Source organism: Apus apus, chromosome 2 (assembly GCF_020740795.1).
Source record: "Apus apus isolate bApuApu2 chromosome 2, bApuApu2.pri.cur, whole genome shotgun sequence".
NCBI lineage: Eukaryota > Metazoa > Chordata > Aves > Apodiformes > Apodidae > Apus > Apus apus.
In genome coordinates, this window is record NC_067283.1 from 22,339,508 (window position 1) to 22,354,967 (window position 15,460).

The 15,460-nt window shown below is 35.3% G+C and overlaps 1 protein-coding gene across 1 annotated transcript in view; it reads left to right on the forward strand.

The window, feature by feature from the left end:
* RUNDC3B (RUN domain containing 3B) overlaps positions 1 to 15,020 on the forward strand; it is a 51,316-nt gene extending 36,296 nt beyond the window's left edge. Inside the window, exons 9-11 of the mRNA XM_051612563.1 lie at positions 9,563 to 9,709; positions 10,044 to 10,159; positions 12,556 to 15,020. Of these exons, the coding sequence (XP_051468523.1) occupies positions 9,563 to 9,709; positions 10,044 to 10,159; positions 12,556 to 12,701 (409 nt within the window). The 3' untranslated portion in view covers positions 12,702 to 15,020. The remainder of the gene's footprint in view (positions 1 to 9,562; positions 9,710 to 10,043; positions 10,160 to 12,555) is intronic.
* The last annotated feature ends 440 nt before the right edge of the window (positions 15,021 to 15,460 follow it).

The following is a 15,460-nucleotide window of genomic DNA, read 5'->3' on the forward strand; positions in this document are numbered from 1 at the left end:
ATTTAAAAATAATTGCAGTCAAGCCTCCAACATGATGAAGGACACACTAGTCTTAGAATCCAGAAGGGTTACATGGGGTTTGATGGCAGCCTGAAGAAAAGGACTTATTCTGCAAGATGCAATGGATTGGGAGAGATTTATTTTTAAACCCTCATATTTTAATATCTCATTCTGAACTTTTACAGAGGTGGTTTAAAAATGTTTATTTTAAAATTCATCTTAAATTTTAAGAAAGTTCAAAACTTTTGAAGTTACTGATGTCTTGAAGGACAAGATGTGTTGGTATATTCACAGCAAGATGCTGGCTGACTCCTAAGTGAAAACCACTAATTTTTGTAAGAAATCTCTCTGCTCTCTTTAATTTTTTTTTTCCTTAGTGAATTAGAGAATCATAGGGACTTTCGTTCTTGAACCATTTTGCATACTTAATGATGTTAGCATGGCAATGTGTTCCCTTATCTGAGTCTTTAATGTGTAATGCTAAAATCTATTTTAATAGTGGCATCCATCCATCTTTTCTCCCCTAGCTATACTTCTGTGGATAAAGGCATCCCATGTAAGTAGCAAGGAAGAAAGCTTTAAGTTGCTTGGGCATTAGCACTTCATTCCAAATTCAGAATTTTTATCCAATGTAGAATTATAAGTGGGCGCAGGGGGAAGTAAGGCCTTTCAAATAATGAGAAGTATTGCACCTTTGAGGGCCTCAGTGCTGTGCAGTTGCAAATGAAGTGCATTTCCATTAGGGAAGCATATTGTATGGATTATGGAGTTTCTTCCTCTGTTGATATTACCTCAACTGTGACAGAAAAATAATTCCTGCTTTGACGTAGTAATGCTAAAGGACCTATACGACAAACATCAATGTTTTCCTCTTGTGATTACACAAAGGGAATTACCTCATGTCTAGAACAGATGAACCTCAGGTTTTGATTTCATTAAAGTGTTTGCTGCAAATGGAGGAGACAGAGAATGTCGGCAACAAAAGTAGAGTCAGTCACGATGCATAATCTCCTGGACTACAATAGTAGAGACTGAGTTAGATCTATTTGTGCTTTACTCATTTAGATAAATAAACTTAAATTACCACTTTCTTCTGAGTGTCCCAATTTTTATTGCTCCCTTTTTTTAACCGTCATTTTTATTTACTGTAGGTTTGCTTCTATATTCTGGAAGATACCAATATGAAAAGCTAGTATTTGATAATGCTAACACATACATTAGAAGAGTTGACCACACAAATTAGAAGAGTTATTTTTACAGTCTTCTAATACATTTAATGCAAGTTGCGTGGATTTCAATACCATCCTAAGTGGACTTTAAATGACAAAGAGTAAAAATATAACAGGTTTTTTTTTTCAAGGATGGAAGAATAGTGCCATGTTAGAATTGTGAGGAGAGGCTAGCTCTGTATTGCAGAGATGTTATTTTATCATTGATACACTGGAGCAATCTCCCTAAGTTTCTTCAAACAAAGCAAATTGATATTTAAATTATCCTAAATTTCAGTTTCATTTGGCTATATTTATTGGTTTAGATAAATCATTTTGAGAATTTTTATCCAGAAAAAAGGAATAGAAAAATCCATTTTATGCTTTCAAAACAAAATTAAAAGTTTCTCTAAAATGCAAATAGTTTGACCTAAAGAAAGGTGAGTTACAGGTCAGTGTCTGTACACAAATAGTCATGTAAATGTTTTGGGTTTTTTTAACAATGGTATCGTATATTTAGGATTCAACTTGTGGTTTTTTTTCTTTGAAATCCAGTTTTTAAGGCTACAGCTTTGTATCTTGGGTTTCTGCAATGCCTTGTTAAAATAAAACATGATTTAAATTATTTATGGAAAGGCTTAAAATAGAAAAAGTGACATGTCTGAAGTTATAACCAAGAAAATACCATGTAGTGTGTAAACTGATTTCTTGAGAATCTTTTATTAGCTGCTTTTCTATTTGGATAGCAAGTGGTTGAGATTTAGGTCCTTTTTCTGTTTGTCATTTGAAATATTCTTATACAACCACTTAACATAATAAAATTTTCACAATTGTTTTGTCCAAATTATAACTGGAATTACACTTGGGAAAGATTTTTGTTTGCCTCCTGTTTTTCTGTTTCTCTGTTTATTTTCTATGTGTGTTTTTTTGTTTGAGGTGTTTTTTTCTCCCCCTCTCCTCTTCAATCAAAATTTTGTCCTGCATTTTTTTCATTCTGCAACTGCCTTAAACTTTGAAGCTCTGCCTTACTTTTAGTTCTAATTCACCTACCAGGAAGAACTTTGTTTACTCATGGCTTGCTGCTCTCAATGTAATTACATGACTGACATGGGAAAAAAACAAACTCTTGAATGACAAGCTGTGTTGGAGAGGATATGAACTAAAGGCAGATTTGATGATCTGTCCTCCATTTTTCAGCAGCAAGGATCTGATAATTGAAGAACTGAATTAAAAGCTGCTCTTTTTTAATAGTTTGGTTGCCAGTTAAGTTCAGTATTTTTCTTGGTTTCAGTCAAGACCTGCTATAGGAAGAAACTGGTTGTGTTGTGCCTATTCTCTTCCAGAAGAATCAGGCCTGGTTATTTTTCCAAGGACATGAAAAGTGTTTGTCATGCACTGTAATAGTATTTTAATGAGCACACAGAGGTAACACACTGTAGTGTGTTTTGATCCATTCTGAATGTGTATTTTGAAATGAAATCTCCAGCATAAGGTGTTTCTGCCAGTGTAAGCTTATCCAAGTTACTCCAAAGGTGAAGGAGATCAAAGACTGCATAAAATTCATGACAGTGATTTTTTTTGATGGAGGATATATTTCGAGATCACTAGGAAAAAATAAAGGAGAACAAAAAGATTGCTGAGCAAGCTTCAAGGGCATCTCTACTGTGGCACAACTTATACCATTGCTGTGACAGAAGGAGATCTGTTGGCCAGTCAGAAAAGAATATGTGGTGTTGTGGGATGTACCTGGATTTTTTTTCACTGCAGCAGCTGCTATTAGAAAGTCTGCCAGGATCTAACTGCTCTGGCCTCTAATTTGGGGAATACTGTGTCTATGCACAGGTCACAAACCTGAGAGAGGTGATATATTGCAGCATCAAAGTCTACTGGTAAGTAACACATTTTCGTACCTGCTGATCTAATTTCTCAAAGTCCAATGACATACCAGTCCAGACAGCTCATTGTCTCGCTACAGTACTGATGATTTGATAGTTCCCTTTTATTTTAGAGTTGCTCTTACAGATTTTAGTTACGTTCATGTATGCTATCAATTTGAGTTTGCATTCCATATTTCCTGTCCTAAATAAAGTTTTTTAAGCTTGTTCTTTCTTATTAAAATGTTTTCATTGGTTTTTTTTTTAAGCTTTTATTTTCACTTTTACTTTTCACTACTCAGGTAGTTCTTGAACTGGAACACTCATCTGATATAATTCCCTTTCTTAGGGAATTTGTCTGTTTGGTTTATTTCCTGTCTTCATCTGCTGGTAGGAGGGCAAATTGCCAACTGGACTGGCATTTTCTGGATTTGGAGAAATTAAACTTGCAGGTAAGAAATTACTGGTTTTTCATAGGTATAATTGGAAACAAAACTGACTTTGTTTATTAAACAAAAATATGTGTAAAGGGGCATTTCAGAATAGGATTCTAACAGAATGAATATGGATTTGATCCAGGGGGAAGGTGGAAAAATCCAATCTAGCTGAAATTAGACCAGAAATTGTATGTGGCTGCTAAGATAAGTTTTTTCTATATTTGCTTGGACTAAACTCATTATTAAAATGTATTTACTGATTTGTTTTTAGAATTTCAGAGGTGATATAGTTACAGTGTAGTAAGTGACCACAGATAATAATCTTTTTATATGTCATTTCTGGCTTTCATGCAGAAACCCCACGTACAGGTCCCCAGTTTTTGTCCCCGTTTCCCACTTTGAATGAATAATCAAGTCAAGTCACACTTTAAAGATGCAGAAGTCTTAGATGTGTTAATTCAAAGGAGAGATTTCTTATCCTTTGAAAAGTAGCTGAGCTGCCAAAAGTGATGCTAGTGCAAACAGAACTGTTTGTGAGATTACCTTGTGAATTAATCTTTTTTTTTAAAAAAAAAGCTTATTTTTAAAACAGGTGACTATTGATGATCCATTTTCATGATTGATTCAGGCTCCTACACGATGGTAGCAAAATAACCGAAAGGGCAGCATATTGTGGAGTAGGGATGAGAATAAGCAATTGCAATTGTATTTTATTATTATGTGTACTATACATAGTGATATTCTCCTTGTGCTTAGTAAATAATCTCTAATCAATAATTAAACATCTCAAATTAATAAAAGTTGAGGGAATCAGCAAGTGAATATTCTGGAGAGTACCTGGCAAACACAGGGCCAGTGAATACTTGTGGAGAATACTAGGCATCACCAATCTCTCTTTTTCCTACTTCTTAAATACTCACAGCACAGAAAGTCAGAAGCATGCAGAGAAGTTTCTGGGAATAGCTGTAAAGCTGATGTTAATACTCTGCTGTTGTTGCTGTTATTCTTGAATAAAAGTAAGTAAATTTACAGGCCTGGAGGGGAGTGTATGTATCTGCACTTAAATCAGACACTTCAAATTTGAGTGTATGTTAGTTTTGACTAATGAATCATCAGTTTTATTTTGTAAGAATCAGAAATTCATTAGCAGGATGTTTTTATTGATTTTTTTGTTTTCTGAGAGGAACTTAATTTAAAAAGCAGTTCCTTATGTAAGCCAAATATTTGTTAGCTTTTAATTATGTATTCTAGTATCAATATTATGTTCTAATTTCTTTTTCTGCTTTTCATGTTATTAGTTGCAGTAGTATTTTGAATTTGTATGGAGGTTTTTTTAGACATTAAAAAACCCCACCACAATTTAAGTGTCATAACTTAAGCAGAGTATCCTGGCCTAACACTGTGAGACTGTATTATTCTTCTCTTATATATGTGCACTATGGAAAAAAATCTATGCTGTAAAGTAACACAAAGGATATTTAATTTTTAAAGGAATTTTTTGAAAATATGTTCTTTCTCCAGCATCACCAATGCCTCTTTCCTGTAATAAATCCCAAAAAGCATTTCACTGGGTTTGCCTCACCACTCTTCAGGATGCAAATAGTATTTCAGCAATTACTTGCAAAGGAATTAGAAGTGCTCTTTCTCTGCCTGCCACCCTTTCAGTGTTGCTTGATTTTTGTAATGTTTTTCAGAACTTTAAATACTTTATGGACTTATCTTACAAAAACATTTGTTCGGGTGAGGACTGCTCAGGGCACAAATGTGGCGAGCAGGAGAAAAACAAATGTACTCTTTCTGCAGATCACAAAAAAGAGCTTCTGCTGCTTTTTGCCTACAGGATTATAAACAGCTGGAAATGATTGTAGGTAGAGAAGATACCAATTAGTAGATGGAGGGGAAAAATTCACAGGCTTTCACACAACCAAGAACAATTTTTTATTTTTTTGCTTAAATTAGGTGAGGTACCACAAATCAGTTTAACTCCCCTGCTCTTAGAATAAATTCTTACATATTCTTCCTACTCTACACAAAACTTCCTGCATTCTGCAGCCTCACCAAGTTATTCCAGGGTACTCAGCCATATCTCACATGCTGCCTTTCTTCCATTCAAAAAATAATAATACAATCTCTTATTAATATCCGTTTTATTCTCCATGTACCAACTAGCTTCCTGAGATTATTACATTTAGAAGCTATTGTTTTTATCTTCTTTTTAGCTATTAAAATTTTCTGTTTCCAGTCTGAAGAGGAATTAACAGCTTGTTGTATATGCTCACTTGCTTGTTTGCAAACTTGATTGTATTTCTTTCCTTTTTTAACTTCTTCCTCTAGTACTCACTCACTTTTTGTCTTCCCTTTTTGGAATATCCTTTCTTTTACTCCTGTCTTAAATGGCTTAACATATTGTCTACAAATCTTATTTTGCATCATCCTTAAATCATCACAGCTACAAAACCAACAGAACAATATTGATTTTATTTTAAAATACAACTGCATACTTGTGATCTTCAATGTTATTCTTATTATGCATTATGGATTTTTTCCATATAAGATAATCTTGTAGGTTATGAGGTGGTATTCGTCATAAAATACAGGCTTTAAGTATTGGTCTACAGGCGTTAGGTCATTCTGGTTTTCAGTTGGTGTTTCATCCCAGCAGTTCATTCTTGCAAGTAGGAGCAATAGAATAAAACCTGTTCGTACAGGAGCCATTCAAGTTCAGTACGTTTTACTACAGACCAGCATTTTATAGAGAAGCTTATATATTATTTTTATGTGAACTTTTGGTTACACTTCTGAAATATTTCCCAGTCAAGGCCCAAGGAGTTAAGTAGTTATTTTTTTGTGTGTGTGTAAATAATGGAAAATATTAATGTTATGTTCTATGCTTGAGTATTTTGTGAAACTTGTAAATCTCACAAATTCTCTATTTGCCAATTGCACCAGTTCTTCATTTTTAATTTTTGTTCTTTTAAGACTGTTTTCTGATTTTTCCTCTGAAAATTTTTATATGCCAAACTTATTTTGCTATGCTAGCAGTGAATAAGTTTTAATAGTCAGCTTCTTTTTGATTAAACAGCCTGACAGTAAATATATAGAGGAAAGCTCATCATCTTCATTGCTCTCCATGTGATCATTAAGGAAAGTTCTACTTAAAACCCAGCAGTGTTGCAGCTAGCTTGACCAGTTGTTTGCATTCTGAGGAACAAGATTAGAGTGACTGGAAAGATGTAATCTGCCTTGGATGAAATAAATTACTTTGAGTGCTCTTAACTTCTAGAAAGAGCTCTTCTCATCTGACCAAAAACAGGACAGCACTCAGTAATCCTGTGCAGCATTTTTTCACAGTGTGTTTTGGAGTCTGTGTGCTTTTTTCATTAAAACTTGATAATATTTCCTTCATTTTTAATTCATTTCTATAGTAAATGCTTTTGTCTCAGTTTCCCCACCCCCCCATTCTTGTATATTTGTAGCAAGATCATTTTTGCCTCATAGTGATTAAGAGTTTGAGGATGGTGTATGCTGTGTAGATGTAGTGCTTAGGGACACAGCTGGTGAGGCTGGCAGTGCTTTAGGTTAATGGTTGGACTTGAAGATTTTAAGGGTTTTTTCCAACCTAAATGACTCTATGATTCTGTTCAATTTAATACCTCGACTCTTGAAATAAGTCTGGTTAATATGTGTAACTGCCTTTGTTTATCCTGAGAGAACTGCAGTTTGCAGGCATTGACTTTATGAAGTCTTTGCTGCAGTGGAATCTCATGTTACTTTTAAAATGGCTAATGGCTGCAAGAGAACAAACAGCTGAATAATCTACAAGGCTGAAAAAAAGAGGTGACCACTACCATGACCTGCTGTGAATACTGTGTCTAACTTCCTATTGTCTATACTACTGTTTTATATACACTGAATGCTGTGCTGGGATTGATTTTATATGTTAAAAGAATATATAAAGGTGGTAGTTACTTCTGTATCCTACTTGATGCCTGTTTTTCTTCCTGAGCACGGTGGAGTGGTTTGAGTATTATCTGCTGGAACTGTCTTGAAATGGTATGATGCTAAAATCCCTGCAGCAGTTTGGCTAGGCTTTGTTTCAGAATTTCTTTGTTCACACAGAAACTTCAGGTTATTATAGCATAAAGATTTGTGGAAAAAGCTTCCGTAGAGAAACCTACATAAAATGCAAAAATTCCACTATTAGCAACTTGTCTGTAGCTGTGTGGTTTTGTAATCTTTGCTCAGCATATTTATTTAATAACAATTTACACTGCTGCTGAGTTGTGTGGTGATAACACACAGGGGTTGTTGAAATGGGAATTTACACGTGTTATACGTTTAGGAATTTGCATTTAGTTACTGTGTGCATAGTTACTGGATCCTGTAAGGGAACTTCCGTGAAAGCACACAAGGAGTCTTCTCTGAATAAGGAGGTGATGTGGTGTAATTGGCTTATCTCATAAGAACTTGCTAAGTGGCTCTTTCAGTTTCCTCAAATCAGCAAGGCTTTAACAGACCTGTTTAATGCTCGATGTACCCCATGAGATTAGGAGAATTACATGGGGAAGTGAATACCATACAAGGTATTTTAAATGATGGAGAGCTTTTGGTTATCAAAGTGGCATTCCAAAGAGTATCAAAGTCGTTATTCCTATAAACCCCTTAGGCAGGAGGGGGAGGGGGAGATGCCAGGGAAAAAAAGTTGATTGCATAAATGCTTGGGGACTTTGTTATCTTGAGAAAAGTTTCTTGAAAATAGTTTTGTTCACTCTGGTGCTTCACCACCTTCTCTTGCAAAATTGCTGTGCATCAGTCTCCTCTGTCAAACTCGGGTACGAAAAATTATTTCCTGAACTCTCTATTGTCTTAACTTGTTTCATGGGAAATTTTGGCTCTTTGAGTGGTGTTACATGCCCTTGCTGAGGTTCTTGTCTAAACAGTTCAGATACCACCAGAATGAAAACTGCATTTTAAAACTGGACCTGTTGACAATGTTTTTTTGAATTCACTTAAATGCATGTGTACCATGAATAGTTATTTGATTTGCTCTGCAGTTTGGCGTTTCAGATAACAACAGGACATATGGCTTTGAACTCCTGCATATATTCAGTATTGAGATACATAACTATTTACTTCAGGCTACAGTCCAACTTGTTGTGAAGCAGCATTTTACTATTGCCTAGTATTTCATGGGTGGGAGGATTTATGAGTTAACAAGAAATACTGTGGTTTTAGAACTTGTGTTTTGTACAACAGTGTAAGAGTAATTGGAGTTTGCCTTGTACTACTAGAAAAAGCTCATCTTGTCTTAGACCCTGAAGAACCATGTACTGTCCTTATTTCTGTATGACTTCTGGCAGATGATTTCCAATATTGGCATATTAGCTTCCTTGTTTCCAGAATTTTAGAAGATTGGTCTGCTTCATGGGAATATGAGACAAAACTAATGTGAACGTGTAAGGTTCCCAGTTAACACATTTTCTGTAATATAAAAATATAAATCACTAGAAACTGTAAGGTGGTAGAAAACAGGATAACTATATGTTATATTTTACTTGGAAGCATATAATAGAGTTAATAAATCTGGTTTCTAGTTCATTCTGCAAAAGTATTGTGGGCAGGGGGGAAGGGGTGTTCAGACTGAAAAACAAAACAAACCAACCAACCAAACAGGAAAAAAAAGCACCAAACAAACAAACCAAAAAACCCAAACAAAACACTGGCAGAGGAAGGACATCACATTCCCATAGCTGGTTTGCAAAATATTTGGACTGTTGATTATGGTCATGCTGGCAGAATCTTTAGAATGCAGGAGCTTTTTAATTACTTTTGCAGAATGATTTGAATTTCAACTTCTCAATAGGTTTCTAAGTAGCTTCCCCTAACAAAAATGAACAGTTTAAGATGCTTTAAGAAAACTGCTCTCTGTTGGTCACTCTGTGTATAACATCAACTTGGTCAGGACTATGAGTTCTGTTTTTCTTTCTGTACCTTAAGGAATTGCATTTAATAGACTGAGATTTACTGCTGTTTATATTTACAGGACTGTGTTAAAGAATAATGACTTGAGATCAAGACAAGAACTAACTACTCACCTCACCAATCAGTGGCCTTCCCCAGGTGCTCTGGATGTCAATGCCGTTGCCTTGGACACTCTGCTCTATAGAAAGCACAATCAACAGTGGGATGAGTAAGTTGAATATTTCTTTTGATTTGCCTTTAGAGTAACAGGGAAACACAAAATTATACCTTTAGCATACTTTGAAATGGATCCTATTGGAAGTACCTGTTACATTGTACAAGTGTCAGCTGGGAGGAACAATCAGTTTCTCTTGCTTACCATAAAAATTTCCTTCCTTTGGGTTAATTTTTTAAAAAGGGGGAGGGCCATGTGGAATATTTGCTTTAGGGAAAATCAGTGTTTTAGGAAACAAACAAAAAATTATGTTAACTTTTTAAGGAGAATTGAAGAGACCTAGTTAGATCTTTAAATGTGCTACAATTAAATACTACTTGCTTTGTAGGAAAAGTTTTCAAAGTCTGGACCAACTTTCAGCTGAAGTTAGTCTTTCTCAGTCCTCTCTGGATCCAGGTCACTCACAGGATGGGAAGCAGGATGGAATGAACTTGTTAAATGAAGGTACAGAGCCAGTATAATGGCTTCATTTGATTTTGTTCTTCATAGCTCTGTGAGATGAATTTTTCAATCTACATTGAACAATATATTTTTTCATTTTTATGCAACTTGTCTCAGTTTCCCTAACGACTGTACTTGAAGTAAATTTGGTTTTTGTTAAGATGCCCAGTGCACCCCCAATAATTATAAGACTTCATGATGTATTTAAAGCTAAGCTTCAGATACATTGCATATCATCCTTCTCCACCACAGAACCAGACAGCTCAACTACAAGGAGGATCTTCTGTCATCTTTCTGGTATAACTAACTTGAATCTTTTGAGTTCTTAAAGTTTCTTTTTTTGTTTCTTGAGAGAAACATTACAGACACTGGATTTGCAACTGTCAGAGTCATTCTTACATCTTGCATTCAATGTTTTTCTGTGGAGATGCAGCCTGAGCTGCTGCTGTTAAAATAGAGAGAGGAACATGATACAAGCCATGCTAGTAAATAAATGTAATACAGATACAGCCTCACCCCCTTCCAAAATCTGTACACCCATCATAGTTGAGCTGCACCATCTTGTGGGCAATTGTGAAAAGCAGAAAAATGCTCAAGACTTCTGAAATAGTAGTATTTTGGGTACAGAACAAAAATTGCAGTAAAAAAATCCTTTTTGGATCTCATCAAATGTTAACTTTAAATATACTTGGTAATACAGAGCCTTAGGAGTTCGTAACTGTAAAATTTCTTGTATTAAAATTATCAAGGATGTAAAATTTAGAACTTTTTTTTAATGTGAAATTTAACATGTAAATTGTTTCAAATTAGCTTAGAGAGGTGAAATAGAATCAGCATGACAACTATGAGGAGAGCTCTTGTGCAGATCTACTTTCAAATGTCTCTACAATATCAATTGTTCAAAGTTATGCTTTGTTTTATCTTCTGTAAATAGATGTGTGGCAAAAACAGTTTATAATAACAGTTTAGGCTCCTATTTCAAGACTATGTCTTTAAAGGCAGCATAACATCTTGCTTCGAAATTACTGATGTTCATCAGTACCTCAGCTTTAATATAATTTTGTAAGACATGACACATGATCTTGCTGTTAAAATATCTCTAGTCTCTCATGGCAGTTTTAATTCAAAGATGAGAAGTTGTAAACTTTCACATTACTATTAAGACAACTCACACAGTCAGATTTTTAAGCTTCCTACTGTTTGGAATCAAGAACTGTGCCCCAACAGTGTTACACTGCTCTCTCTGTATTTCACGTCCTTAAGTTGAACATGTTCTTTAAATGGTAGTTTTTATGGGAATAAAGATTTTTCTAAAAGTGTAGACTTAAAAAGAGCTAATCTAGTTCCTTCTTTAGGGATAGCTATTCAGTCACTTGAAAATAGCTCAGTAGAGGTGAGACATAGAGTCTACTGGAAATTGCTAACAATAACCACAAATGATGCAAGAGAACTACATCGCACTTACATTTTTTCATCATGAATTGTTTGGCAGGGCACAGTCAGTTTTTTCTTACATCCTTCTCATGAGAAAAAACTTTTATGTCAGGAACAGGAGACAGAATTTTAAGAAATGCTGTTTTATAGATGTGATTTAAAACAAAAATTCTGGTAGACTGTCTTATCAATAAAATCTTGTGCCTGTGACCTTTTTAAGTTGATCTCAATCTTTAGTATAAAGTGACCTTTCTATTCTTCAGGTGAGCCAGGAAGATGACATAGGGAGATGCTGGTAGATAGAATTCTTTATAGTCTAATTTGTTAGCAGACTTGACACAAAATAACTTGAATAGATATTCTGAGAAGGGAAGACAAAATAAATAGAAAAATGGTCCAGTGCAGTCTTAAGCCTATAGGTATGTTTGGTGTGAACTGTCAAGTGTGTTTGGATGACATTCTTGCTCTGTAGGGCTTTTTCCAGTGATCAGAGCCTAATGTACCTGTAAGGATTAAAAAACAGTATGTGCTTATTTTTAAATAAAGATGTTCTGATTCCAGTTACTTCTGCTCCTTTCAGAGGGGTTAAAATTTACAGCTCTGGTACTGATGTTTTATTAGTAACATCACTTCCTTTTATACGTAAATGTACTTGAGTAAAAGCAATGCTTGAATTATTAACTTCCCTGTGTGGTCAGTGGAGCCTCCGTGTCTCCCTCTGTAGGAGACTGACTGCAGCCCAGCCCGTGATGCATGCTTAGGGGTGTCTTTACCACCTGGACAGGGGATGTATGGCATAAATTACATTACTTCCTCATAGTATGTATAAAGTATATGTGTGTTGAAGCAGCAAGATGCAATTCATAATAGTGTAGGTGAAACAGATTTTCTATTCCCTTGGTTTTTTTTGTGGTCAGGTCATCTTGTGCTGTAAAAATGATGAGCTTAATTCTTGTTCTTAACAGGGAAGGAAGACACTCCATCGTTGCTTGGTCTTTGTGGCTCTCTTACTTCAGTAGCAAGCTACAAATCCCTCACAAGTTTGAAATCAAGTGAATATCTTGCAAGTCCCACAACAGAGATGACAAGTCCAGGCTTAACACCTTCTTGAGATACACACAAGAAGGAGGAGCTTGGTGTTATATGCACTTGGTTTGTTTTGCATAAAATGACTTTCACTGAAGACTGCTAGTTCTAAGTTCAAAATAAGCTGATTTATTTTTTCTTTACATGGTTACCTGTTTAATTCACAAGTTGTCAATTTTCATTCAAACCTCTTTTTCCCCAGAGGACTTTTCAGATTTCATATTTTATTCTTGAATTATTTAAAGCTCTTGATCAGGTACAGGATATATCATCTTATGCTTATGACTGATTTTTAATATGAAACGGTTGGAAATCAGTTCCCTACTTAACTGCCACTACATTTGCTTCTCCTTGCAATGGTCTGGCCCTACTCTAGCCACGGTGCTTCTCTGCAGTGCTTTAAATATCTATCAACTCGTGCAGAACAGAATCCTTAATGCCAGTCTTTGTAGGCAAATAAATATTTTACCTAAAAATCCAGCTTTTCATCAATGTATGTTGCATAGGACGTCAAATAGCATATTTAAGCTCTAACAGCTCTTCTCGAGTTACTCAATGTTAGATTTTGCATTCCTGTTAGTATCATGGCACTTAGGAGATGTCTGGATCTCACTGAAGAATCACGCTGAAACACTCTTTACCAGTTCTTGAACTTGCATGTGAATAACAAATGGAAGTTGATTGTCTAAATCAAGCATACTTAGCAATTTGTAAATGTTGAGGAAATTCACTGAATGCTTTTGAGTGACCTGAATTACAGATAATCAAACATTATACAAGAAATTTGTTTATTGGCCTTGCTGGAAAGATGGGGACTAAGGATGGTGGGGTTGGCACCTTGGGAAGCTTGAATTGTGTGTTCATTGGCAAGATCTCAAGGAGAGTGAAAAAAGGGAAACAGACAATATAATAACAGTATTCTAATGTTAAAGATTTTTCTTATTCCTGTAGTAGTGCAATAGGTGTTTTTCTTGATTAGGTAATACAGCAGAACTTAATTTAAGTCAGTCTTCTCAAATTACTTGCCATTGATTTAAATTACTGATAGGGGAAAACAAACAAACCAGGAGACATTTTTTTAAATGAAACTAACTTTCCAGATTACCCTATAGTTTCAAAGTTTGCAAATAAATTTTTGAATTGCAAACTATATTCTTAATTCTTTGTAAGCTACAATGGATCCTTTATCTATGAATTTTGCTAATACAAGGTATTGCTTATCAGCATGATTAGTAACTTTTTTTAAACAAAACTTAAATGCATGTAAGTCTGTTGTATTTATAAGTGCTAGGGAAAATGCTTTTTTGTGCCAAAGAAGTTTCATAAACTGTTTACATGAGTAGCTGCAATACAAGACAGATTTTTAATTATTGCTTACTCTTAGATGTTTACAGTATGTCATTACACTCTGTACAGTACAGTTGACTTGCCTCTTCTAATGGTACCTTGGCACTACTATTGTGATCTGGCCATCATTGGGTGGGCTTGAAAGAAATAGAATTCATTCTGACCTGTACTAAAAACTGCAGGAAGTGTTTAGCCTTTTTAAGTACGAGGCTACGCATCTCTGGAACTCAACGCACTGTTGGATGTAGCTGGAGGAGGTTCAAGATACGTCTCACCTAGTCCACAGTGCTGGAGGTTACTGCATTAACCATGGCAGAGTAAACAACTACTGATGCCATTTTAATGCAGATTTTTAAAGCAGTTTAGCAAAATCCACCAGACCTTGTCTTTCAAGCCCTCATGTACCCAACCAGTTGATTTCTCTGTAATAAACTCTGACCATTATATCCTTTCATACACTGTCAGAATGTCCATTACCTCATGTAACTGTTTTGGTTTTTTTGTTCTGGTTTGGTGTTTTTTTGTTACTGCATTAAGCACCTGTTCTCTCATGGCAGTTGAGTAACATTATGAAATACTAGTTTGTAAACTAGAGATGCATTTTTACTACAAATACAGTGAAGGACTCTGGATGCCACAAGTTACCATTCTACATCAAGATACAGTAATTTAATTGGTCTTGTTTGCTTCTCCCACTTCTCCTGCTACATCAGTGTTTTGGAGGAGGCTGTAATAATGATTTTCAGTCATGTTTGCTGATGGCTCTTTTCTTGGAGCTACTGATGTGAAATTCATTTGTCATTTAACTGAAGTCTCTTACGTAGTCTGACACCGCTGTGAGTTTCTGGGTGTCATTTTGTGCATGGGAGATCAGTTACATGTGTCTTTCTCAGTTCTAAACATTAATAATTAAAAAAAAAAGCCAAAACTGTGTATTTTGTTGCCTTGATGTTCCATAAATGTTGCATGTAAATTAAACATTTTGTATCATCACTAATTAGTAGTTTTTGTCTTTGTTTTACTCATATGGGATAAAATAAGACCATTTGGCAAATGACAGTATTACTGAGCTTACAGCAAATTATTTGATTGCAAAACAGGGAGACTTGCTTTTTGTTGCTGTATTTCATTCCATGTGGTCCAAAATCTGCTGTTACTACTTTCTTTGTCTTGGGCCTTATTCTGAGGTTGCAGTGTAATATTATTTTGAAAATCACAGTGGGAGGGAGAACACTGTTAAGTACCTCCTATGGGCAGCCCCTCTTGCCAGCACTGTACACTGGTATATTTGTAGCTAATGACTTTACAATTAGAGCATCTTTCATTGTGTCATGAATTTTAACCAAGGCCAAACGCATGCTGGGATACCTTCTTCATAGCAGAATAGAACTGAAGTCCATTTCTTGGGTAAAGCACACCCAAACTTTGCATCTTGAC